Source organism: Tetrao urogallus (genome assembly GCF_951394365.1).
Source record: "Tetrao urogallus genome assembly, chromosome: Z".
Taxonomy (NCBI): Eukaryota; Metazoa; Chordata; class Aves; order Galliformes; family Phasianidae; genus Tetrao; species Tetrao urogallus.
The window spans coordinates 35,166,584-35,192,312 of record NC_136816.1 but is presented as its reverse complement, the minus strand read 5'-3'; the positions used below and the strand labels follow the sequence as shown (position 1 = coordinate 35,192,312).

The following is a 25,729-nucleotide window of genomic DNA, read 5'->3' as shown; positions in this document are numbered from 1 at the left end:
GTGCGTGAAGCGGCGAGCTCGGAACCCCGAGCCTCGCCGCCGCCGAGGGCTGCGCCCTCTCTCCCCGCCCGCCTCTCTCTCGCGGGCAGTGATACCCGAGCCCCCGCAGGTAGGAGCGCAGCCTCCACCACCTGCCCCGACCGCTCCACTCGGAGCGTTTTGCAGCATCATCGGGAGCCGCCGCGGGGGCAGGCGGCGCCGCTGCCCGCCCGCGGGGCCGGGGCAGGTGTCACGCCGAGTCCCGCTCGCTCGAGTCCCGCCGCTCCGCAGCCCCGGGCGGGCACCGCGGCGGGGCGGCTGCGGCTGCCGCGCGGCGCGCCCATGTGAGCCCCGGCCACGGAGTGCTGGCCCGCGGCGCAGAAGGCTGCGCACCCTCCCTCCGGGCGTGTGCCCCGACAGCGGCGGCGGCGGCAGCAGCGGGAGGAGGCAGTCGGGCAGCGCTGGAGTAAGCGGGAGGCATGGTGTCCTGGCGGCGGAGGCCGGGTCCCGGCCTTGCGCGGCTGTGGGGCTTGTGCTGCCTGGTGCTGGGCTGCTGGCGGGGCGCGCTAAGCTGCCCCGCGTCCTGTCGCTGCAGTTCCTGGCGGATCTGGTGCTCGGAGCCAGTGCCGGGCATCGCCTCCTTCCCCGTGCCGCAGCGGAGCGCCGAAGATGACAATGTCACCGAGATGTGAGTACGGGCCGGCCTCGGCTCCAGTCCGGGCGCGGCGGGCGGAGGGCAACTTCCCCGCGCGGAGGTGCACTTGTTCCGTGGGCAGCCGCGGTGGCTGGGAGCCCGAAAGCCCGCTGTGATTTAATTGCACTCGACTTGCCAGCGATTCCCTTGCGAGCCCACTGGGATGATAAATCCCCATTGCCGCGATGCGGTTCCCCGCGAGCGGGACGGGAGGTGGGTGCGGAGTCGCTGCCGGCCGCGGAGCAGCGCGGAGCGGGGTGGGAGCCCGGTGTTGCCTCCAGTCCTGACCGACCCCGGGGCGAGCGCAGCCCCCAGCGCACCTCTGCAGCGGACCCGGAGAAGGTTTTAAGTTATTGATTTATTTTACTTTCGCGCCCCCAGTTTAATCCTGTGAGCTTTAGTGGGATTTCACCCTCTTCACTGTCTCTTCACTTGTACCTTATTTCTGTTAGGGGAAAAAAAATAAAAAAGAAAGGGAAGGGATGCGGCATATTCTGAGAAAGAGCAGCCGCAAACTGTCTCCCCTCCCAGAGCCATAGGAGTGCAAGCCTGCTTTGCCCTTCTCAGTAAGTTGGCCCCTAGCCTGCAGGGGAACGAGCCCGGTGCTCTCTTAGCGAGTGATGGAGGATTAGGACACCCATTAATAGCGAGCAAAAAGTTTTTTCTGTCTCAACCTGTGTGTGACTTCCATCTCTGCTTGCCAGCAGCTGATTCTGGTAAGGGAGTTGTATAGCAATTCCTGCTCAATCCTGCATCCTCTGACAGCCTGGCACTGAGGGTCATCTGCATGCCTTAGCTGAGAAAAGGCACAAGGACACTTGCTGAGCAAAAATGTTGGACACGGGGGTGCAGATGACAGACCTGGGGGGAAAGACTTCTGAATTTGCTTTTTCCATCTCTTTCTTCCCCGGGCCCTGTTGTTTCCAGATTTTTTCACAAAAATTCACAAACGTTTTTTCACGTGACAATTTTATTGTAAAACCTTCTGGAATATTTTTCCCTAAATCCGTACAGATTTCTCGCAGTTTCATTTCTACTTCCTTCTCCTCTTTCTCAGATTTCTTTAGAACCAACACAAAAATGACACAAAGTGTCGTGTGACATTAGATTAATTCAATAGCCTTTGGGCTACCTTTCTGCAGATTTTGGTAGTCTGTTTGCTGCATTTCCCAGAGAGTTTAGGGGAAAAAATGGGGGCTTTCATCCCTGCTGTTCCTCTGTAGCCTATCTTTAGTAGATTTTAGGACCTACAATATTTCCAAGTTCTTACAGCAGTTACTGTTTCAGATGTTTGCTTAATATTCAGTGGATTACTTTTTTAAAAAAGATTGCTTCGAACTATGAATCACCGCTCATTTTCATAGGCTTTCCTAGGCTTATTACTTCATAATTCCTATTTGGAGGCAATGCAGCAATTTCCCCCTAGAATTTAAAATCTATTTAAAAGGCCAGGGAAAGAAATGCGTACATAAATTTGTACTCCATCCATGACCAGCTTGAAACATGTCTAGTCATTTTGCACTGGTGCTTCTTGCTTTTATTGTGCCCTGTGTTTTTTTCAGCATTGCTGTCTTTACAGTTCTGCTCAGTTTTTACTGTATCATTCTGTGACATTGCATGTTGTCATGTTTGGTGATCCAAAAATAATTTTGACTCATGGATTTCTCAGGAGATGCTGTGGCACGTATTTAAGACAGTCTTTCCCAGAGTACTTTTAACACAGAACGTGAAGGCTCTTCGATGACTTTGTTGACATAAAAGTTGGTCTGCAATGGCCATCATATTATTTTGTGAGAATTTAGTGAACAGTAAATATGTGAGAAAGTGGTTCTTATATGGTAGATGCAGATTGTGAAAACATCTTTTTAACACTGCATACCCTGCTTTATTCTAGCTAAGAAACCTGTCTAATAGACTGAAGCATTACATTTTACTTACAAAGCATGAGACCTGATTTTACTTTTTTGTGCTCTGTAGATACAAGAGCACAATTCTGTTCATCTCCGGTGGAATTACTTTTGGTATGAATAAGAGTGAGAAGAGCATAAGACTATTTCTGGTAATTTGTCCCCATCTATTTCCCACATGCCTGTTGAGACCAATCCTCCTTTTATCCCTTATGCCTTCCTCTCGACTGGAGTGGATCTGGCAATCTTAGGCAAGGTGTCCACTGACTGCTTAAAGTCCCACACCTAGGCTACGTACTCTGGGGTTTGGCGAGAACCATATGGTTCAGGTGGACACGTAACCCTGTGGTGGTGCAGAGGGCTGGCTGCTGAGCTGGAAGGATGCGAGGGGACACCCTGGGAGCTGGGAGAGAGATGGGGTGGTGATGGTAGGAACAGCAGACCCACAGTGGTGTGTGCCCATACTGCTCCGTGCATGGAGCTTCGTCTCCATAGTGGCCCACAGGCAAACGGCAGGTTAAAGCCCAATGAACCCACTCCTACCAGTCCAAGTGTAACTGTATTCCTGCTTGGATCTGTGTCTAAACATACAGAAATCAGCAGAAAGACCTCTAGAGCACTTCTGCATCAGCCATGTGAAGCCCGACTGCTGCAACTCAGTGTAGGAGGGCATAGGAGTATTTCTGCCTGGTGCTTTTCTTAGTCATCTTTCTCACTCTTTCCCTTCCTTGTTGTTTTGCAAGTTTTCTAATTCTGAGGAATAAGAGACAGACTCTGGAAATGCTCTGCCTCTCATAAGGTTTTGGATTTGTTTGTTAGAATGCTGACATGGGCTGGTCTTGATCTGGAAAGCATATGCCAGTGCTAAAACTGCTCATCAAAACGGAGCTCAATCATAATAATTGTTTGGTAGCGCTGATACTACTGGAGATAAATGGTACTCCAAAGTGAAGCCCTACATTAAAACAGTGATATCAGTCACTGAAGCTCATGCTAAGAGCTGAGGAACAAGAGTGGTGAGAGCAAAACAAGTGTATGAGCATTGTTAAATCCAGGCACTACAGCAGATAAGTAGTCCTCACTGAGATCACTGGAGCAAGAATATTAGTAGGTAGTAAGTTACTAGCATCAAAAGTGTTCAAGACTTTTTGTGGAAGGATCAGTCTGATACTTTCTCATTAAGAAGTGTGTATTGTTAGTATATGTCAGCAAGTGTGACAGTTCATAGATCTTGATTTCAAAGAAACTCCTTGCGCTGTTAGTGTATTCCTGGCCCAGTTTCTGGTATCAAGTCATTAATACGTTGACTTATGATTATTCAGGTAAATGGAATTTGAAATTAATTGGTGTGTGTCAGGAAGAATTGCTTGCCAGCAAAATAGTAGGTGACTTCTTCATGCTTGCCTAGTAGAAGAGAGAGGTGATTGTGTATTGCGTACGTTTCAAAACCACAAAGTAAATTACTAATGCAGTTATATAAAGCACTCTAGAATTGTTAATAAATAAGACAGGATAAGTAATTTATAGAGTAAATTATTTAACAAGTCACGTGAGCTTGTGCTAAAAAAAAGGCATATTGAAATTCATCTGAAGCTCAGTGCTGTTGGTATTTTGGGTCTCTTTCATTTCAGATTTCTAGACCGTTGTAGATTAAATATAATGTAAAGTTATAAATATAATGTAAATCTAGAAGGTTTCTCAGCTCCTAGCCTTTTCTTCCTCAAAGGAACTGTTGGCTCTGCAGTGTTAGGTGGCTTAGCTGGATTGAAAAGCTCTTTCTAGTGGCTTGGAGTTATACAGTAAAGTACAAGGCACTGGGCTACAAATTATTAAAGAGGTTTTGGACACTGGTGATATAATAGCTCATTTTAGGAATTTGTCACTTTTTTCTCATCTTTCTTCAAAGTTTTAGGTGATGGGTTAGGGTAAGTTTAAAGTAAGCACTGTGAAAATCAGTTTTTTAATTTCCAGACTCTAAAAACATTTAAAAGATCATAAATCAAAGGGTTCTGTATATGCAGGGTATTGTTGCTTTCAGGTCGCCTTCTCTATGGCATGTTTTATTCCTTGTCCTTCCGGTTGGTAAGGAGCGATGGGGCTTCTGGGGACTGGCAGAGGCTCTCTCCAGCAGGCTGAGGCGAGTTGGGTGAGTGCAGCATCCATCAGGAGGTGTTCAGCCTTGTGTAGGAGTGGGCTGGCGAAACACTGCCTTTGGTCGCTCGAGTTTTAAGAGATGTTTGAGATTTATACATGAAAATGAAGGCCATTTCTTTGGATTCAAGACTTTACTCTTGAATATGCTGTTTTCGAGAGGCTTGCATTTCCTCCCCTACTAATGGGAAAACAGAGGGCTAGGCAGTCCAGCCTCAGATATGGTTAGGATGGCATTTTCTCTCTTTTTTTTTTTTTAATGCTAAGTGAAAGGGGGACAGCAGCATAGCAAGATTCCAGATCTCAAATCATGATAAAATAAAATTTTTTATACAACTAAACAAGAGTCCTATTTCTACATTTTGGATTTTGTTGTCAAGTAAGAGGAAAAAAAGTCTTTCTGGATTATGCTTCTTTCTCATCCCTGTTTGTCATCTCTCACTGCGGCAGTGTCTAACAACACATTGAAGATGGTGGCTAGCAGAATCTCCTTGCCCAAGCTGGATGTGTATAGCAGGTAATGAAAAGTTACAAACGACAAAAAATGGAGCAGGGAACTCTAAAAATCCTAAAAACCCTCTCAATACTTACTGATGTTAAAAGTATATTTAGCTTGTCACATCTCAAAAGCCTCTCTTTGAAAGCTGTCTTTTAAAAAGTGGAGCACTGATTGTATTAATTCACATTATTTCAAGTGGAGAAATAAATTTACAGACATTTGAAAGCCATATGCCTGCACTGCTCTGTTACTGCACACTGTTTGTGTTTGCTAGGATCTTTTTATAGAAATGTATGTAGGCACAGAGGTGCTATTGAAATCATGTATATTGGGTATGCACTTTAATTCAACTTTTGATAGTGAGCCTATATTTTCAGAAACCACATAAAGCAAACGAAGCTTAAACTCCACTGAAATATGTATATGGAGATACTGTTTCTTACAGAGCTTCTATTAACATAACATTGAAGAACCATAATGCACTTATGGGAAAGAAGCCATGTCATGGATATTCTGTTGTGAATATGCAGTTTTAAAAAAATTTCCTGGAAGAACATGACCTCCACTGAATGTTGATTATCAGCAGAACTTATAGCTGGAACTATTAAATATATTTCACACCAATTCATCTATTCTTGTTTCTGACTTAGTCACTGTTAGGATGTATTCCTGAAGATCAAATTTCAGGTCAGTATTTCTTGGTTCCCAGACAAGGCTTCAAGAAATACACCTTTTGCAGAACTAGGAGAAAGTGGAGCAAGGAAGCCCAAGGCATTTTAATCTCCAATCTCTAAATAATGTGACTTGAACCAACCTGAACTGATTCTAATCCAGCCAGGTGCTCTGACAGGTGCTCTGATGCCTTTTATTTAAGCGAAAGCTGATGCTCAGATGAGGCCTTGTTAAAGTCAATGGCAAAACTTGACAGAGCTGATATTCCACCAAGGCAGAGTAGAAGACACAAAGGAAGAATGGCAGTGACTTTTTTTCAGGTGTTTTCCTACCTGTTTTACCCTTAGGACAGAAAGGGCCTATTACTGCTTTACTTGATGTATGTTTCTCTGGGGTTTTCTTGGCTTTCCAGCATTTTCCTACCCTCTGAAGACTACATACGTTGAATCAAAAGGACACCAAGATGGAATGTTTTAGAAGGATGCTTCTCAATTTTTCACTAATTCTTTATTGAAATAAACCTGCACAGTGCTTCCAATGTGCAAAATAGTGGTACCTGCAGTCACTACAGAAGCTTTTACTGGATCCACAGAGAATACATGGCCCACTATTTACGTCCACCTGGTATTTAAATAAAGGCATAATGCATTAATCAAAGTTACTCCATTGCAGAAACATAACATCACTGAAAGGACAATACTCCTGGGCTTCCATGGGAGCTCTGCCTCGGCCCAGGCGAGTTCACTCTTCTTCCTCATGGTTTGACATCTGAGCCAAAAGAAATCTCTCAGTTCGAGACTTGTTGATTTATTTTTACTTTTTTATTTCTGAGCCTACAAGTAAAAATAATTAGGGCCATATTCAGCTGATATCCAGTGCAGTGCGTATTACACAATCAGATGCTTTATCCCATATGAAGTGTGTATAGGACGTGACTTTTCCCATTCTTTTGCAACAACTGTCTGATTTTCTAAATGCCAGACAGCACAGCAAGCGTATGTGGATAAATCAAGTGCACATACTGGGCATGTCAGACTGACGGGCATGCACTGAGAGACTTCACAGCATGTGCTGTGAGTGTCACGCGCTGGACTTGCTCAGCATGTCTGGGAACGTCCTAGGCTGCAGCATTTAAAATCTGGTGACTCCTTGCAGACTGCACTGAAGGTTCTTAATGCATCTGGCTGCTCTCCTGCCAGCAATGGAGAGCGTGTTTCTTCCAGGAAGTGATTCAGGAGGCCAAATTAGATTCCTGCTGTGAATTACCTGATGGAGACATCCTCTGCCTCCACTCTCTGCAGAGAACCTGGGGGGCTTGGTTCAGCGAGGTGAACAGAAAAGCACAACTATTCCTCCAGCAAGAAGTGTCAAGCTGTCGAGTGAGATGTCTGCGTGGCCCAACCAAACCTCTTCCATGAAGCATGCTGGGACTGCACAGCTTGAAGCAGAGTGCGGGTCTGAACCTGGGTCTTGCATGTCAGCATTGTAACTGTAACATTGTCCTGTATGGCATACAGATGTGGATTTGCCTCAGTTCTTCCCGTCTGAGTTGCCTTACTTGATGTGGAGCATCTGAATTGCTTTTGGCCAGAGAGGACAGTCTGTTAAGCTAAATGACCACAGTACTTGTGCAGGGGAAGGCTTGGTCCTGTTCCTGCTTCACAGAGAGTTCGGTTACAGCAGAAAGGGGAGCTGCACAAACAGGTATGGCTGAGGCTGCCCTCTCTCAGGTTGCATTATGGTATGGTGTCCTTTGAGAGACTTCCCTTAGGAGGCGGTAAGAACTGAACCCAGTGCTCTGGACCATAGTGGACAGCAATATCCATAATTTCTTTCCAGCCTGTGGCCTGCTACCTCATACAGACAGGCTTTTGATCTGATTTTTAAACCAACAGAACCTATTTGGTGATTATGGGTCTAGTTCAAGAGGGTGAAATTCCATTTTATTTTGTATAGGCAGGTGAATAGGATATTGGTTATTCATCTCCTGTTTCCTCCTCCAGACTCACGTCTTTCTAATTTCTAATAAACTGTTTTTTGAACATGTTATGTGTACAGTAGTCCTCACCTGATGAACACACTACCCTCCTGCTGGGAGCAGTTCTATTGACTTTAGTGGGACCAACTAGTGAACTTAGGCATACAATGAAGTATTTTACTCGCACAACTTAAAGTGGAAGGAATGTAAATATCTTTTGAATACAGTGTATTGCACACTTACACATGTACACAAAATGTTAAACTTTCCAAGTTAGATTCAAACGTATTTACAAACATTTTGAATTGGCACGTTTGCATGTGACTTTAAGGCACTTAGCTAGAAAAAATATTAAAGCTGGATGCTACTTCTGTAGGCTTTTCTGTTTCTTTTGTTTTGTTTTTCCTTCAGTTTTAGCAATCACTGCAGCTGCTGCACTGTGTTTGTGTGCAGTGGCCACCTTGTTGCCTGGAGCCTGTGAAGTTTGGCGGACGTGGACCTAGGTGGCACAGCTGCAGAAATATACCACTTGTTGTGGAAGTGAGAGTAGGTGGAAGAAAGATTGTATTGATCTTTCCTGCCTTGAACACTTCTCCCAGCCCTCCATGGCATTCTGTCTGTAAAGAGAAAGGGCACTCGGTCCTTCTGTTGGCTTGCTCTGATTATATGGACAGAATCAGTCTGCTATAAAATACTTCCATCTCTTGTCATGACATAAAATGAACAATTTAGCATGAAGCAGTTTTTCTCTTCACAGAGGTTATCTGAAGTGAATGACATAGGGGATGAGAGTCCTGAAAAGTTGGGGATGTCAGCAAAATGTCTGGCTGACACCTGCTTATGTAATTGCAGGTGAACACTTCATCCATCCTGGGAAAGGGATGTGCTGCAAGGTATATAGATTGCAGGAGCACTGAAAGGTGTGTGCAGAAATGTGGTGTGGTTGCAAGAGCCTTAAGAACAAACTGCTGACAGATGAGAAAAATGTTGATCTACTCCCAAGCAGTGGCAGAGACAGAAGATAATGGAAGGATGCTATGAAAGCACTGGTGGATAAGGAGAAGATGAGTTTGCAGAAATATTGGAAAAGTTGGAGGAAAACTGTAGAAGACCAGTCTTTCAAAACTAGCTGTGAAAGAGGTATACGAAAAGCAAGTGTATAGTTTGAAGGGAAAACAGCAGAAAAGCTGATCAAAGATTAGAAATAATGTCAAAATTGACAGTTAGAAAAGAGTAGATTTTGCTGAAGTGTAACAGTGAAGTGTAACAGTAAATGAATGCAGTGATAAATCAGATTGATCTCATTTTAGCAAAGGCAATGTGTATAGATCAAGCAACAGAATAAACAGAAATACAAATAGAAACCTGAAGGAAGATACAGTACAGTGGTTTGTGTGTATCACTGCATGGGAGGATTTTCCGAAAGTCAAATTGGACAAGTACAGAAACAGAAATTTATGGAAAAAGAGGCTGTAACATAGCAGTCAGCACAAGTGTTAGAAATACGGTGGATCCTGACACGTGTTCAGACAGTGTAACAAATATATCATTATGCTAATATAAGCAGTGCAAGTAGGAAACTACTTGCATTAAGTGAAAAATAGGATGCTTCAAATGAAGAAAAGTGCTATCTTTAGTTGTAAATTAAAAACATTGGCCAATTAAAATGAAGAGAAATACAGGAGAGAAAGTAATAGAAATAAGTATGATAATAGAAAGAGGAGACTGTAGATGTGGAAGAGCAAAGAGTCCCCCTGGAAAGCTTTAGCAAAGTACTTATAATGCTGTTTAAACCTTCTCTGAAAAAATGCTGTGGTTAAATAAAAATAATAATATTGGTACTGACATACATTAGGTGGCAACATGTTCTGGGCCTAGAGGAGCAAACAAAACAATATTATGGTAACATAATATGAAGATGTATTTATCTTCCATTAAAATACAGTGTAAAGCTTGGAGAAGACAGACCTGCACTGAAGTCTACCCAAGATGTTTCACAGGTCCTGAAAAGGAGACTAAGAAATGAATTGTGAACCACAGCAGCAGACGGTATCAGTTGAAGATTGGAAAAACGTCTACCTGCTGAGTTCTCTGTTTAGTAATCACAGAGAAAAGTGATAGAGATTATTACCATGTGTGTAGACTTTCAAGACTTACGTAAAAATAGGGGAAGAACTACTTTTGATAGCTTATGGAAAAGGGAATATTATCTGAGATGTCAGCAGTCATATTATTTAGCAAATTTAATCTATTAAGAGGATATACGTGGATTTTCCTGAATAGATGCCCTCAAATTTTGTAGTGTCACTTCATCATTTGGAAGTACTGCCTTTTGATCTGCATTTGGCAGGAAGTTGTGCTACACACAGTGAATGGTAAAGTGCAAAGTAGAGCAGGTATTCTTGATCAGAATATCATGAACAGAATATTTGACATTCCAAGATCTGGTAATTTGAAACCAAATAATGCGAAGTGTGGATTTCAACTAGTGGAGGTAAATGTAGAAGGCAGACTGATCTCAGAGGGAATTTCAGAGGGAATATTTCATCTTAGATTACAAGCGCTGCTCCAAAAGAAATGCCTCCCATTTTATTATGTTGGCCCACAACATTAGCAGCAATGTTGATGGTATGGCAGTAGAGGTTGAACCTTCCCAGCAATATTCCCTTACCTTTTGTCGCCACGTGACAGATGGCAGCAGAGGAGCAGTCAGACAAAATGGTGTCTGGCATGGGAGTACATATGCGGCAAAAGTGTGTCACTGAATTCCTCTAAAATTGGAATTGGAAAAAATTGCTCCTGTTAACATTCATTGATGCTTGTTGAACACTGATAGAGATAACAACATGGGTGTGAGCACATTTAGGCACCAGGTGTTGTATTTCTGCAGTGGCAACAGTGACAGTGGGTCACCTCTACTTGTGCAGATTTTTGCAAGCACAACATGCAGACCAATGCTAATGGTGGTGACTATGTTGAAAAATACCATCTTGTAGCTGAGAATTTGCTCTATTAAACAGTGTTATCGTGCTCCTTGTAGCTGTTATAATTTCTATGGAAATAAGTAGGAGGCATTACTTTCGGGGCAACTTCTGTAAAAAGACACACATAATGCTGAACATCTTAAAACTTGAAAATAGGAAAAGCACTTGAACTGTTGTGAAGCAGACTGATTTATGTCAACAAGTGTTAATCTAACTGAAGGATGTGCAACTCACTTCAGACTTCCATTCCACAGTCACTGCCTGAGCTTCGTGCCTGGGAAGAAAAGAATTCAAAGGTTTTGACATCAACTGAGATGCTTTAATGTTTTGATTCACTGAGAGAACTGAAAAGATACATCTGAAGGATAGTTAGGAGCAGTCCTGTTACGGAACTGATATTTTTCCATTCTCATTTGCATCCAGGCCAGTAACAGCTGCAGAGGTAGTGTATACAAGTGCTGAAAAAAAGAGCAATTGTGTTACTATCCTTTGAAAAGTCAGTACAATAGGTGATTTTGTAGGAGGAAAAATGTCACGTATTTGTTTGTATTTATATGTTCCTTCAAGATGGTATTTCATACTAACAAGCCAAATTACAAAAAGATAAAAAAGAATGTTTACTCTTCTGTGTGTTCACTGTGAAGAACTAATAAAGAGCCACATTCACCACTCTTCTTTTGTGTTTATATAATGTGTTATTTTTAGTGTATGTGTTATAAAGGGCCTGGTACAGTAGTTTAAGTCTCTTCTTGACAGTCTGCTGAGACAATTTCATGCACAGTAGTTGAAATGAATTTTCTAGATAAGTATAAAGTCAGTGATTAAGATATACCTTTCTGATTTAATAGTTTGTTGTCTGTCCAACTGATACTTCTTTCTGAATATATCAAGGAATATCAGCATTTCCAAAATGTCTTTGCTAAAGAAAAGCTAGACCATAGCTGTCAACTGACCTCTGGAGAAATGTCAAAAATTGATGTCTTGGTGAAATTTTAGCTGTATGAACTTCATGGAGCTCAGCGGGGAAGACAGGTACTCTGAATGGTGATCCAAATGAAGAAAATAGTTAAGTAAGCTCTGCATTAATTTTGGGAAATGCAGTTCTTATATGAAATGTATCAAGGGCATGAATCTTAAATATGGGCAGCTGCATGAACTGTCTTGAGAGTTAGCTTCATTTGGTAGTGTGCTATTTGAATAGAACAGAGCAAACACCTTGAAGCCAAACCAGAGACATAAGTAAGCCCAAGGGTGCATTATGTTTCGTTTTCTCTCCCTCTAAATATAGTAACTGTTTCCTTAAACTCTGCATTGCAGACATACTCGTTTATTTTCACTTTTGCCTTCATGTTTGCATTCTGTAAAGAGTGAACTAAGGCTGGCTGGCAGGCAAACTGTGGGCTTTCCACTTCCCAGGAAGTTGTAGTCATAAGAAAGGCTATGGATCTGCTCCTGCAGTGCCAGAACCAAATTGGGATCTCCACTGCATTTGTGCTTTCTCCTGCTTTAAGTTCTTGGGCTGGCACTAACTGTTCAGGATTCTCAGCATTAAAGGAGAAATTCCCAATGGAAACTGCATGGTAACAATTGGATACTACTGACTGAATAACCTCAGTAGCTTGGCATAGAACCACTGCTGTCTCCAGTTGGCACAACCATACGTCAAGAACAGGGAACTGTTAAAGCCAACTGTATTCACTGACCTGGGATATCTTGCTCCAGATAGACCTGAACAGCATCTTATCTGAGTGTGTACTGAAGCATTTGCTCAAAAAAAGCATGTGCCAGTGGCTGCAAAGACAGGTCCCAGCGTTATTCAGTGATATGTGTTATTCATGATATGTGAAGAGCTATCTCCTGTTGTCTTATCTAACTCATGGTTAAATGCTCTAATTGGGAGGAAGAATAGCCCTAAAGGATGACTTTTAAACAGCCTGTGATAGTTGCATTTCCATTCTTCATGAAATATAAGGTGATTCATAGTTAAAAAAACAAAACAAAACAAAAACACAACAAACCACCAATCACCACAGCATTTGCTCAGAATTTGTCAGAAGACACCTGACAGCCAAGGAGTCAAGCACTTGTTTGTAAAATTACTGAATTCTTGATAGATCTGTGGTGGACTAACTGGACACTGCACTTCTTCCCTGAGTTGGGGCATGCTTTTCCAGCCATCAAAGTTCTTGAGATTGGCCTAATGAAATCTGGACTGATGACAGCAGATGACGACAGCGGAACCAGTAAAAAACTGGTATAAAATTCAGCTTATTTCTAGAGAAGTTTCAGTTTGTGGGTATCTGCACTGTACTCATTGCATGCTGTCAGAATTTCTCTTCTATGGGGAGCTTGGTTCTATGTGTAAATATTTCTTGCTTGAGTAGAGATTATATCATTGGTTCCTGCATCTGCCTGAAACCTGGCATTCCTTGTACGCAGCATTGTGTAGCTCTATGCTTCATTTTCAAACTATGTGAGTTCACACCCCTCAAGCATTATTTTAAGTTTGATTTCAGAGGGGCTACAAATGAAATCCATTTGAATCTGCCAAGTTCCATCAAGTTTTGTGTCAAGCTTACAAATTTTGCATGATTTTGATGCATAACCATAAATCAGCCCAGGTGTGCTGAAAGTTTCTGTAAGTTTTACTATACCTTTTGATGAACTTGTTTTGACATTTGAGTTGTAAGAAAATACAGCAGTAGGGAACTCTGCAGTGTTTAATTTTGGATGTTACGTACAACTCTCACAGTAATGTAGATTAGGGACATCCATGACATGTCATTAAATAGTAATTCATCTACGTTAGTCCAGTGTTTGGAGTGTGCTGCCTTTCTCCCTAAAGACTACATGAAAAAATAACTTAGAGTAAGAAGTTTTCCCAAAGTTCAGAAACATTCCATTTCACTAGGGAATGTTTATTGATTATTTTTTTTAACCATCTATATGAATCAGGACTAAACATATCGTTGGTTTATTTTTCAGTGTGTTAAGAAAATATATTTCCCATAAAGGGAGCTTCCTGGCAGCAGTACTTCTGGAGCCCAATTACAGTCTTATATGCTTACATCTATGTTGTTCAGGCTGGTGTGTGCTGAGTTATCCAGCATGCCCTTGCAGCTCTAAATGGAGTAGTATATATTAATGTATGTTAGCACAGAGGAAATAGAGTCAATCATATAATTTAAAGGGATATAATTCTGCTGGCCGATTTTTTTTCTTTTCAATTTAAAAAAGAAAGTCTTTGAAAGTCATTTCTAAGTTTAATAGTTCTATGAGCTGCTGAAGCACAAAGGAAGTTGAATTGATTTAAAGTGCAGAACATGTTTCTCCATGCTATCATAGTTCAGTTGTGGCTCTGCTGACTTAGTGCAAATGCAATATGCAGTCTTTCACATATGTAAAAAGCAGAAATGAAGAGCTGGCTCTCCTGAAAAGAGTATGGAAGAGCTAACTCTTTCACTATGGGATTTCAAAATACCCTCTCCAGAAGGTTACAGAAAGAGTAAAGTGTGTGATACTGTTCAATAGCTGTTGAAGCATGCTGAAATGAACATACTGTTGTAGTTTGCAATATGCAGTCAGTAGGTTTATGATTCTGAATGCCTTTATTAGAATTAATCAGTAGTTTACAAAGGGGAGATGAAATTAAGGGTCTAAAACCAGATACTGTTTACTGATGACTCACTGAAGGAGAGACAGAATGCTATGGTATAATCAAGTGAGTAGTGTTGCGGACAGCAGAGGGTTTGGCTTAGAGGCAGTAGCTGGTATTTGCAAGGTGCCTTACACCATCCCATTGGGTGCTTTCCAGCCAGGTTTTGGTGGTGCTGCACTTTGCTGTGGTGTGCAGGGGAAGCTTCCAAGCCCCTCATGTGACTTCAGCCAGCAGTGAGTCAGGATGTTTTTCTTCTCTGCTACAATAAAAACCTTCAGTTAAAGAACAGGGTGGATGTTCTTAAGGACATGCAGGCAAATTACATTTCTCAGCGCCGCCCACTGCAAGACAGAGCTTTTAGAGTATTAATGTTTGATGATAAGTAGCATCAAGGTAGAGTAGTTGTGAAGAAGGTAAAAATAGACTTCAGTTAGAGAAGAGGTTTTATTTCGAACCTCCCTCTAAATTAAACAGAACTTCCCCTGAAAGTGTACAGCTAGTCATTGGACTTTGTTCTTTCTCAGTGCTATGAAAAAACTGCAGAAGCTTAACTTAAAACAGTCTTGCTAAGCAAGTGAGGAAGCTTAAGAGTCCTTGCTTATGATAAATTACATCTGTCCACTCTTCGCAAGGTTTTCTAGCGGTATGAAATGAGTTTTGCTGCCTTTTACTGTATGGAGGGTGTTTTAACACACAGCAGCTATTTTTCTGAGTTAGTCAGAATTTCTTCTCAGTCTTCACCTGAAGTGCAGTTATGCAGAGTCAACGGTTTTGAGTTTTTTGGGATTCTTCAAGTTAGTGAGAAACTGGAATCATAAGTCATTTGCTATATCCACCATAAAGAGGCTAAAATCAGAGTAAAGAACGTCCCTTCTTTGCACAGCAAGAGAAAGATAGACGAGAAAAGGCTGTGAATTTTTATTGCTTCTTCCTCCCAAATGCCGTTCCTTTAGTTTGTTCCCTAGCAGACTGACACTGATTTATTTTAATAGACTGTGCGTTTGGATCTTTGTTTGATGCAAATTGTGGTGGCTTCTCTCACTGCAGCACAGCTGAGCTGTTTTACATAGGCTGAGGTTTACCACAGAATGTAATACACTAATATATTTCTATGCAACTCTATAAGTTATGTCAGAATTCTGTAGCTTGTCCTAGTGGGAGGTTCTTGTTCAATGCTTTTATGATTAAAATTGTGATGTCAAATGCAGATGTGTGATAAATGTGTTTAAGAGATGGATGTGTGTTATGGCAGTGGTTGTCAGAGCTTTTTTTGATGGCTTAATCTTCAGCTACTGCAATTGGTCCATCAGATTATTTTCTTATATTTCTCTGAGTACCTTCTTCCTGTGTTTCCCTGTCTGTTTTCCTTTATTTCATTTCTCTTATGTTTTCTCTGTGTCTGTCTGGTCTCAGCAGGGTTCTCATTGGTTGAACACTGAGGACAGGATGAGGAAGATATCTTAGACATCCCTTGCATAACTTCTTTTTAGCATGATAAGGTCCAAGTCACAGAGAAGATTAAATAATGAACAAGGGAGGTCCAGATGCACCCCCTTGCAGTACTCAGATAGATGAACTGGGGGTCTTTAATAAACAATTCTGTTGTTTTTACTTGGCAAAATATATAAATTTCCCAACTACCACCACTAACAAAATAGATTAACAAATCCTTAGAGGTAGGATCAGATTGCCTTTAAAAATTCAGGGAAGCATGCACAAAATGCAAAGTAAGCCACAGTCTTGTAATGGCCAGTTTTAGCCTATGAAGACCCGCAGAGCGCTCACTGTCGTATGATGCAGTGATAATGTGTTTTGTCTAGTGTCACACTAGTGACTTCTAGTGCCATTTCACTGCTTTTCTTTTTTTCCCGAGAGACAGTGAATGCCATTAAGGGAAGCTTTTTTGCTTTCCCTGGCATTTGGCAAGAGTATAGCCCAAGTCAGCTTTATAGCTTGGAGGAGAGCCCAGCCCAACTCTTGGGATTCTCAGGCTTTTGTTGGGATGTGGGCACACAACATACTTCTTTCACGTACCAGCTAAAGTAGATTAGTTGATTTTGGGAAAGCAATACTCTTTCCTTTCCACTTCATCAGAATTCTCATTGAATAGGAAAAAAATTCTTAAAGTGAAAACAATTTTTATTCTATCAAAGAAACACTTTAACCTTATAAGCAAACCTGTGGCTTTGATTAGTTCTGGATATTTATGAAAGTACAAGCGCATTTCTGGGTTTCTTCGTGACTGGTGTTATCTTTTGAAATGCATGGACTTTTTAGAAGGGAGGTTTTGTACATCAGAGTTATTTTTCAGCCCGTGAAGGTAAACGAATTGCAGTTTCTACTTAACCCTTTCTATTAGACAGCTTTATTTGTGCTATGAAATCTCTTTTCTTGCTGAAGAAGAGTTAACAGTTTATATAATTCCACAGACAACATTTTAATTTAAAATCTGTAGGATACCACTGGACAATCATAGCTCGCACATGATAATGACACAAAGGACCATCCTGCATGCCCGCAAGCTTTTTGGGGCTCAGATAGTTATTCTTCATATGAGAGTGTACTCTCAGTGTTTTGCTCCACTATGACAGTTTCTCTTCTCTTAAATTCCTCTTGTTTATGTAGTATCATGCAATGCATCCTCCCTTTCCTTTGTTTTCTTATTGCTACATCTTGTGAATAAAATTGAAACTGCTTTGTGACAAGGTGGATATCAGTTTAACAAGTGATTAAGCTAACCATACAAGGGAAGTAAAACTAAGGGATCCCACCCCAAATGTAAGTAGCTTAACTCCACTGCCACCATCGTGGCTGATCCTTTTGCTGCTACAGAATGCATGATGTAGGGAAGCAGTGTCCTGGAAAAGGGTGACATTGTGATGCAGATTTATTTATTGTCTTCAGGGTGACTTCCTTCCTTGATGAGCACTGCTTCATTTTCCCTTTGTAAAACTCAACTGTTTCTCCTCCAGACCTCAAAGTATAATTTAAACAATGGGGAAGATTTTAAGGTGTACCTGTGCACTGCAGAAGATCTAACTAGGGCTTAGTGTTAGTTGCAATAGGTCAGCAACCAGTGAAGCACGCAGGCTTCAATACTTGGCCTCTGAACAATCAAAGCCATGACAGGAACCACTCTCATACTCTTTTCTGTCCTGCTTTTTCAACAGTTACATCGCAAACCAGAGAAAATTAGAAAGTATCAATGACAATGAAGTTGGATTTTACGTTGGACTTAAAAATCTGTGAGTACATGGAATAAATATTTTTAAAATTACTTTTTCTCATTTCTCATTTCTCTCATGGAAGTATGTACAGACTTCGTTAGAGTGTAAGTATGACTTTATATGTTACAGAGGACAGTGATACATCTTGCAGTTCAGCCTTGTAGTGATTTCCCCCACACTGTCATTTTAGCCATTTATTATCATTGTTCTTATCACTGTATTTTAAGTGGACTACTCTAACATTTTTATCTGTTTTCACAGGACCGTGGTGGATTCAGGCTTAAGATTTGTGTCCCGTCAGGCATTTGTGAAAAATGCCAACCTACAATACATGTGAGTAAGAAAAGCGCTTGCCTTTCAAATCCAAACCCTAACTCTTGTGAATTTCTTTCTCTCTTTTACCATTTCTTTAATAAAAAATGTTATAACGAGACAGACGTATAGTGACCATCTGTCATTCATTGACCTGAGTAGGGTATGTATGGTAAGGAACTCGCAGAGTGTAGGGCATGTATGATATAGAACTGGCTGACCATAGGGACATAATGTAGGCTAGTGAAAAGACAGTCTAACTCATTATCCTGTCTCTAGCAGTGGTCTCTGGCTGTGTCTTTTTTAGTACGTAGTATAGCACAGTGTCTGTCTCAGCTGAACTGAGCTGGTGCTGCAGGCACATTGTCCACCCTCTATGCATTGCACTCAGTGACAAGGATTTGACTGGATTTAGCCTGATTCGTTGGGTCAAATGTATTTTAGCAGCTACAGTGCAGTAGCTGCATGCATGGGGTAAGCATATCTTCAAGTGTAGCTTGACCACTTTGCATTCCCATAGACTGTGCCAAGATTGTGAAGCAGAGCCCTGTAAGTGAGGATGAACAGAAGATTCACTTCAGAAGCTCACTCATGATCTAAGCAAATGTTGCCAAAGCAGAATATAAGAATGAGATTACTTTCATACCCAACTGCAGTTTGTGGTTCATGAATTTCAGGAAGCTGAATTGGTGTTCAGTGGAGTTTTTTGCCTGTGTTTTTTGAGCTTACTTACACTTTAGATGTGCATACATGCCTGTGAAGGACTGTAGAACTTTTTGCTAGGACAGCTAAAGAATAGATCACTTTGCTACTTACATGGAAGATCGTGGGTCCAGTACTACAAAATGTTGAGATTGTGTGTCGGGCTCAGTTCCTCACAGGTACTCTATTTTAATCAAATATTCAAGTGTATATTTTCAGTCCATCCATCTTCTTTAGATGTTTAGCACTTACTCAACCCTTTGCTTTTGTTAGGTCCTAATGAGATCAAAAAGACATAAGACCAACCCGCAGGCTTCCAAAAATACTTCCATGTAATATGTAAGAGCTGCTGAACCAAGCTCAAGGCTTTGCTAATAAAATGAAATCACTTTCTACACCTGTGTTTTCCAAAGAATAGCAATTAATTTACATAAGAAAGTGGATGTGAATATCTGTTTCTGCCTAAATATAATTACTGTCACTCGAAGACTGTGAACCAGACTTTGCTTAGCTGTAAGGCCATATTATTTCTTACAGTCATTAATAAATAACTTTTACTATAACTAGTTGGTGATATAAGGAAGTACATTCCTGAAGTGAATTTGTTCTTCTGCTTATGAGGGAATTACTCAGTGAATTATGATTGCAAAAGATGAAACTCTGTAAAGCCAATGCATGTGTGCTGTCTGTGGAAATGTGCAATGAGAACTTACTGGTCAAGAGGCACAGATGCGAACAGTTCAGTTGCTATACTGGGACAGAATCTTAGCTTAATGCAGTAGAACAGAGAAAATTCAGTCTGGGATTAAAATGAACTTAATGTTAGATTTTTCCCATTAGTGTAGCTGCTATCCTGGCATCTGTACCCATGACCAGGAAAGGCATCTATTTAGATACTAAATGATACTAAAATGAGTATACTAAATGTAGGATGAGGATACTAAAATCTACATGTGTAGAAAGATCTTACAGGGAGGACTAGTAGAGTATTTTGTAAAAGAAATCTTCTAAGAAATTAAGATGCTGAGTATGTTCAGTCCAATAGAGAGAAGACTGAAAGGGAATATATATCTCTATCTTGAAAAAGAGAGCAATTGTAATGAGGAGAGTAATCAGTTGTCTCTATGACCATGAATATAGGATGATGAATAATGAGTTCAATTTGTATCAAGGTAGATGAATGTTTGGAAGTCTTTCCCATCTGTATGGACAGGTAGACACTGCAAAAATTCACTGAAAGAACATGTGGATAAGGTATCTCCAAAATATTTTAACCACAGGAAGAGCTTCAGCTGGAGCACGCAGGCAAACATGGAACACATAGTGATTGGTGATCAGGCTTTATGAGATCTGTAGTTCATGGAATGACCTTTTAGAAACAAATTAGGCTGGCTGACATTTGTTAGGTTGATGTACATGGAATCCTGATTCAAGATAATTATGTTGTGATCCAGGAGCTTATTCAGTCTCATGCTACATTTTGTTTTGGTGAGGAATTACTAATGTTAGCAGAAACAGGGCAACCCCAGATAAGATGGAAATTTTTAGATGACACCACCTGCTTTATATACATGTCACAAAACAGTAAGTGGGGTGATATTTTTTGTTGAGGCTGATCTATTAATCCTGCAAAAAAATGCACTTATTTATTTTTTTCTGGGAAGTCTTGATGCATGCTAAAATGTTTCTGAAAACCCCAGCAAATCAGTGCTTGTCATCAGCAGTAAAACTCATGTTGACTGCACTGAGAATGAAATGCAGTTCCTGTTGTGGTTGGGACAGTGAAATCTATCAAGAGCTGGAGTAATTTCACTTTGCAAGAGTGAACTGCACAGACCTTTGAAAAGTTTTCTATTTTAAAGCAACAGTTTTCTATTACCCCACAAAGAAAACAAAAACTGCCAACACTTTACTGAAGTAGCTGCATAAGCTTTAATTTTGCTGGTGATGCTGCTGTAGTTTTCTCTTTCTAACATGAAAAATCTTCTGATATATTTAAAGATCTTTATTATATGAATACAGCATTTGTTTTCCAAGTCATCTAGAAAAATGAGATAATAAGGAATCTGTTAAGAGATTTCCTTAAGCCCTTTTTTGTCGTCATCTTCTTTTCTTGGACAAACATTTGTAGCCAAATACCTTTCTGGAGGTAAGGATGATAAGAAGACTTGAGTAATAATATAAAAAAAAAAAAAGAAAAACAACTGAAGGAGAATTGCTCAAATAGATATTATTTAAATGAAGGTAATCTTGCTTATCTAGTTCTGATATTTTCATTGAACTTGGACTCACATTAGTCAACAGTTACATTTAACAAGTAACACTAGTAGTAGTAGTTCTGTAATTCATAAGTTTGCCTGCTACTAACAGTACTTTTAATGGACTTGTGTAATACACATCCATGGTATTCTGTCAGTATCTTTAAACACAAAAATATATTTTGCAGCAAGTGTTTATTTCCTGGAATATTGAAAAATAATTCTGGTTATGTGCCAGGCTTTGTATAATTGCACTGATGAAGCATAAATGTGTGTTTATTTTATGCATATAAATCTAGGTAATAAGATGTGCTTACTTATCTACCAGGTTTAGGAAATGCAGACAAATTAAAGTGTTTGAAACCCAGTGGCAGCTTTCCCATGTGCACATACAAAGCTGGTTCCAGCTGTAAGCAGATCATGCAGTTGCCTGTGGAGGGAGACTGAGCGTAGCAAAATGCCCACTTCTTTAACTCTTCTCCCTGTTTCTCCTTAGATCTGTTCCCCCTATTTCTTTTCTCTCCCTGTGTGGAGCCCTAAAGGCAAGCGGCTCAGTGATACTGCAGTGGAGTGCTGTGCCTGTCTTGCTACCTGGGTACATATTTACATAGCTTCTCAAGCTGCTCTTGCACTCCCTGAATTGCCACAACTTGGTTTTGTCAAGGCTGGTTAGTTTAAAGTGAGCTTGATATTTGTATGTAAAAAACAGACATGCTTTTTGACTGAATTCTGGTCCTTTCTTAGGTGCAGCTTTAGAGCCAAGCTGTGTGCTGCAACATTTTTTTTTTTTTTTAGGCTTTAGAACCCCAGATGGATCTTCCTGCTCACCATGATCTTTTTGTGTGTAGTTGAATTGGGGAACTAATTTATATTCTCCTTCCATGGAAGTGGAAGTGCAGGCCTTAACTACTTCATAATAAGACTGGTAGTGATTTTTTCACTTAACATGAATTAAAGAGATCACAGCAGGAATCTTCATAATCAATATAAAGTGCTCAGCTCCCGAAAAAAGATGTATAGCAGTAAATATACTGTCAAAGTGTCTTTTAAAATGATAATTCTATAATGGTGGCCTGAAAAATTTCTACTGAATTACTTGTCAATTTGAAAAACGTTAAGGCTCTAAACTATATGGAATAAAGGCCTATGATCCCTGTGGTCTTGGAATTACTAAACGTATCTACCCATGACCAGGAATATAGGTGCAGAAATTAATTTTGTTACTCTTTGTACTGCTTCTCACTTCCTTTTTCTGGTATGCATCAAGTGCAGCTGGTAAAAATCTGAAACAACAATTACAGCTACTAAAATACTTTTGTTTTCTCTAAGCTGGCCTTGTTGAACATTTTGTGCAAAACAAAATGGCTTCAGCTGGACAGAGATTTTCCTGAGGAGTCCACTGTCTGATAGTTAGGTCCTCCTGGAATGGAAGTGGAAGTCCTGTGTTATGTGGAAACCAGGAGCCAAATCTGGTCCATACATGATGTGGAGTATATTGCCTCCCACTAGCGAGGGCATGAACACCTTCCTGCAAGTGGAGGCCCATGTATATATGACTGTCCTTTGGTAAGGGTAGAATTCAGTTGCTGTGCAGGTAGGAAAAACAGGCACTTGCCTCGTTTGGGAGTGCCATGGAGGCATCCACATGTACTGCTTAGCAGTGTCACAACTAGAGGGGCTTTCCCACATGGTGAGTGAAGTGTTGTGCATGGAATGGTTAAATTCAATATTCCATGTTGCCTCGATGCTGGAGACAAAAGCCCATGTCCATCTTTTTTTAGCATTTCAACATATAACTTCTGCTTACTAGGGAAAAAATTCAAAGTGGTGTATTTTACTCAAACATGTTTTCTTCCATATGTGCAAAGTGTACTTCAATTTTGATATACTTGCTCAGGGTTGTGATTTAGTGGATAGTTGTGAGTTAGGCTAGTATGGTTAATTATGGTTCTACTCAATGATCTTTAAGGTCTTTTCCAACCTGAATGATTCTGTGATTCTATGATTCTACTTGATCAGGATCAATTAGATGCATCCACCTACATCAGCAGTAGGGCAGGCTAGTTCATCTGGCAATTGAAATAGTATCTCATCTATTTTGTGCTCCAACATTAGAACCACACAATTTGTAAACTTCAGATGGTTGCATGCTGGAACAAATCAATAAAGAAATATGGTAAATAAAATCTTGTAAGGATTCTGATCTGAAACGTTGTAGAAGATCCAACTTGCACTCTTGTAATTTCTTTGAAAATTGACTTGTACTCAGAAATCGAGGACTGAAAATTTGGGAATTAAATACTATGTTCTTTAGTCAGGGTAAAAAAAAGGTTTAATCCCTGGTTTTAAATGCAATGCAGCTATAGCTATGGAGCCCCCTTGGCGCCTTTATAATACCACATAAAACTTGTGTGGTATTTTGGCTCATAACACTGATTTGCACTGTACTGCTGGCAGTTTTACAGCTTACTGCTCTCACTGTCTTTAATTGGTGGACTGATAAATCAATAGAGGGACAACATTATTTTGGGTTAGGGTGGAGAGAGCAATTTTGTAAGCCTGGGAAGGGGGTTAGTATTTCTGATTCACATGAACGTTTCTTTGCATAAAGTGAGAGGACCTTTCACTTAATTACCACTGGAAACCATAAGTGCTTAATTGACATAAAAAAGCCCAATATAGGCATTTTACAGTTTTCCTTTTGATCTTCCATGTGGGTGCATATTGTACATGCAATTTGAAAAGAATAACTAAAAGGCTCTGATGTGGATGTGTGCTGGCATGTAAGGAGGGTTTGTGTGAGTACAGAGTATGGTGCAGCATCAAAGGAAGGGATACACCCATTTCACTTATGAATAAATTGAGCATGTAATTAACACCTGGACTTGACAAAATACTTTTGAAACACAATTAAATCTGCTGCTTTTCTGCAATAAACAGAAGAGCTAAAAGTGAAAATATTGTCCCCTGCTGACTTTGATTTTGAATGTACTTGACTTCAGATACAGATTGGATTCAAATGCTTGAAACCCATCAAGCTGTAAAAAGAGCACACTTTCATTCCAACTGAAGTAAAAGGAATAAAGGCTTTTTAGCACTGGTTTTATTTCTTCATTTCATTAAGAGAGACAAACTCTATTTTCAGTTTAAGAAGAAGCAATCCTAATTAATGCAATCTTTCTCTCTTCCCATAGCAATTTATCTAGAAACAAGCTCTCAAGTTTGTCCAAGAAGCCTTTTCGCCATCTGGGTTTGTCTGATCTGTAAGTTGACATTTCTTAAAATACATCTTATTTGTGGCTACAGTGGAAGAACAAGACTTAGAAGTTTTCTCCGTTGAAGAAGATAGACAGCCGTCAGTGGTTTGGAATGAAGTTCAGATCCAAAGCAAGCAGTGATGTCAGTGATTTAAATACAGAAAAATTTTCATTGCAGGGCTTGACTGGAATCAAACGTATGTTTTATAAAAAATAAACAGGTTGAAAAAGCCTCTTCAGCTGTGAAATATTTTTATTGTTTTTGAGTTAATTCACAGAAAATGTCATTTGAGTTAGTTTAGCACAGCCATCTACAAAATGTCAAATGATTTCTCTGTCTTACATTCCCATATTGACCCTACAGCTGCTGTGGTTGTACTAGGATATTAAAGAAAGTTTTTATTTTCCCTTTGAGTTGCAAAAAGTTGGGAAAAAAAATTGTGCCTTAAGAAATCATTTGCTAATGAAGTACTGATGGACGTGTAGTTGCCAGTCACTTCAATATTACATTTTTATGCTCTGCTCTTTCAAGCAGAGATTATGAATTAGTGCACATTCCAAAATTTTATTCTTAAAGGCTAAAAAATGAGAGAAGAGGACATAACTTGCCTCTGAGGCAGATAGTGTTTTCTTATATTTGAGGCTTGCAGAAAAGATGAGGTCTGCAAATGACTTTGGGACTGGGGATATTGACATAAGACATAGGGAAGACAGAGACTGTCTTTTGAATACTTTGGAATAATGATTTTCCTTACTGATTTTTCTGAAAGAACTTTTAAGGCCTGGTATTGTGTTTCTGTGTGCAGTCTTTGCAAATATATGGAAGAGGAATTCCCTGTAGAGGAAATTCAGGAGCTTTGAAAGAGTTGGAGCTGTACAACAGAGGGAGGCTGCTCTCATAGAGCTCAGAGGTCAGGGTCAGAAATTACCCAAATGCCAATTCAAGAATTGCAACGCAGGCTTAGCAATCCTGAACCCCTTTTTAGTGAACTTCATCCTGTGAGAAATGAAGTGAGTAAATCACGGTGAGGCAAAAGGAGATTATGCCCCTTAGGTATGTTTTGTTGATGATTAAGTTGGTATAATCTCTTTCTTTACAGTGCAGGAACATTGCTCATTGGAATTTTCTTTCATAACTTGGCAGTTGTGAGCACAGCCGATCACTGATGAAAGACTAGCTAGCTGCAGAAGAAACTGCTGTATGCCTTCCATAGATCTGTTGCTGCTGAAGCTTCTGTTGCTTCACACTTTTATTAAGTCCCTGCCAAAAAGACACTGTTAGCGTGTACATATCTGTAGCTTCTGTGTTTTTGTAGGCATGGCCTTGAATAATAGGATGAAAGATATGGACCAGTGCAGTGTGCTTTGTTTGGGGTCTGCCTAATGTTTCTAAGCAGATAATGTAGAAACAGAGTCACCTTTACTTCCACGGGATGCAGAACTATAAGGGT

At 40.4% G+C, this 25,729-nt stretch overlaps 1 protein-coding gene across 1 annotated transcript in view; it reads left to right on the top strand.

Moving 5' to 3' along the window:
- Positions 1-458: 458 nt before the first annotated feature.
- Positions 459-25,729, top strand: part of NTRK2 (neurotrophic receptor tyrosine kinase 2) — a gene marked incomplete at both ends in the record, with an annotated part of 200,950 nt that continues 175,679 nt past the window's right edge. The window contains 4 exons of the mRNA XM_079548056.1: positions 459-667; positions 17,693-17,767; positions 18,011-18,082; positions 24,216-24,284. Of these exons, the coding sequence (XP_079404182.1) occupies positions 459-667; positions 17,693-17,767; positions 18,011-18,082; positions 24,216-24,284 (425 nt within the window). The remainder of the gene's footprint in view (positions 668-17,692; positions 17,768-18,010; positions 18,083-24,215; positions 24,285-25,729) is intronic.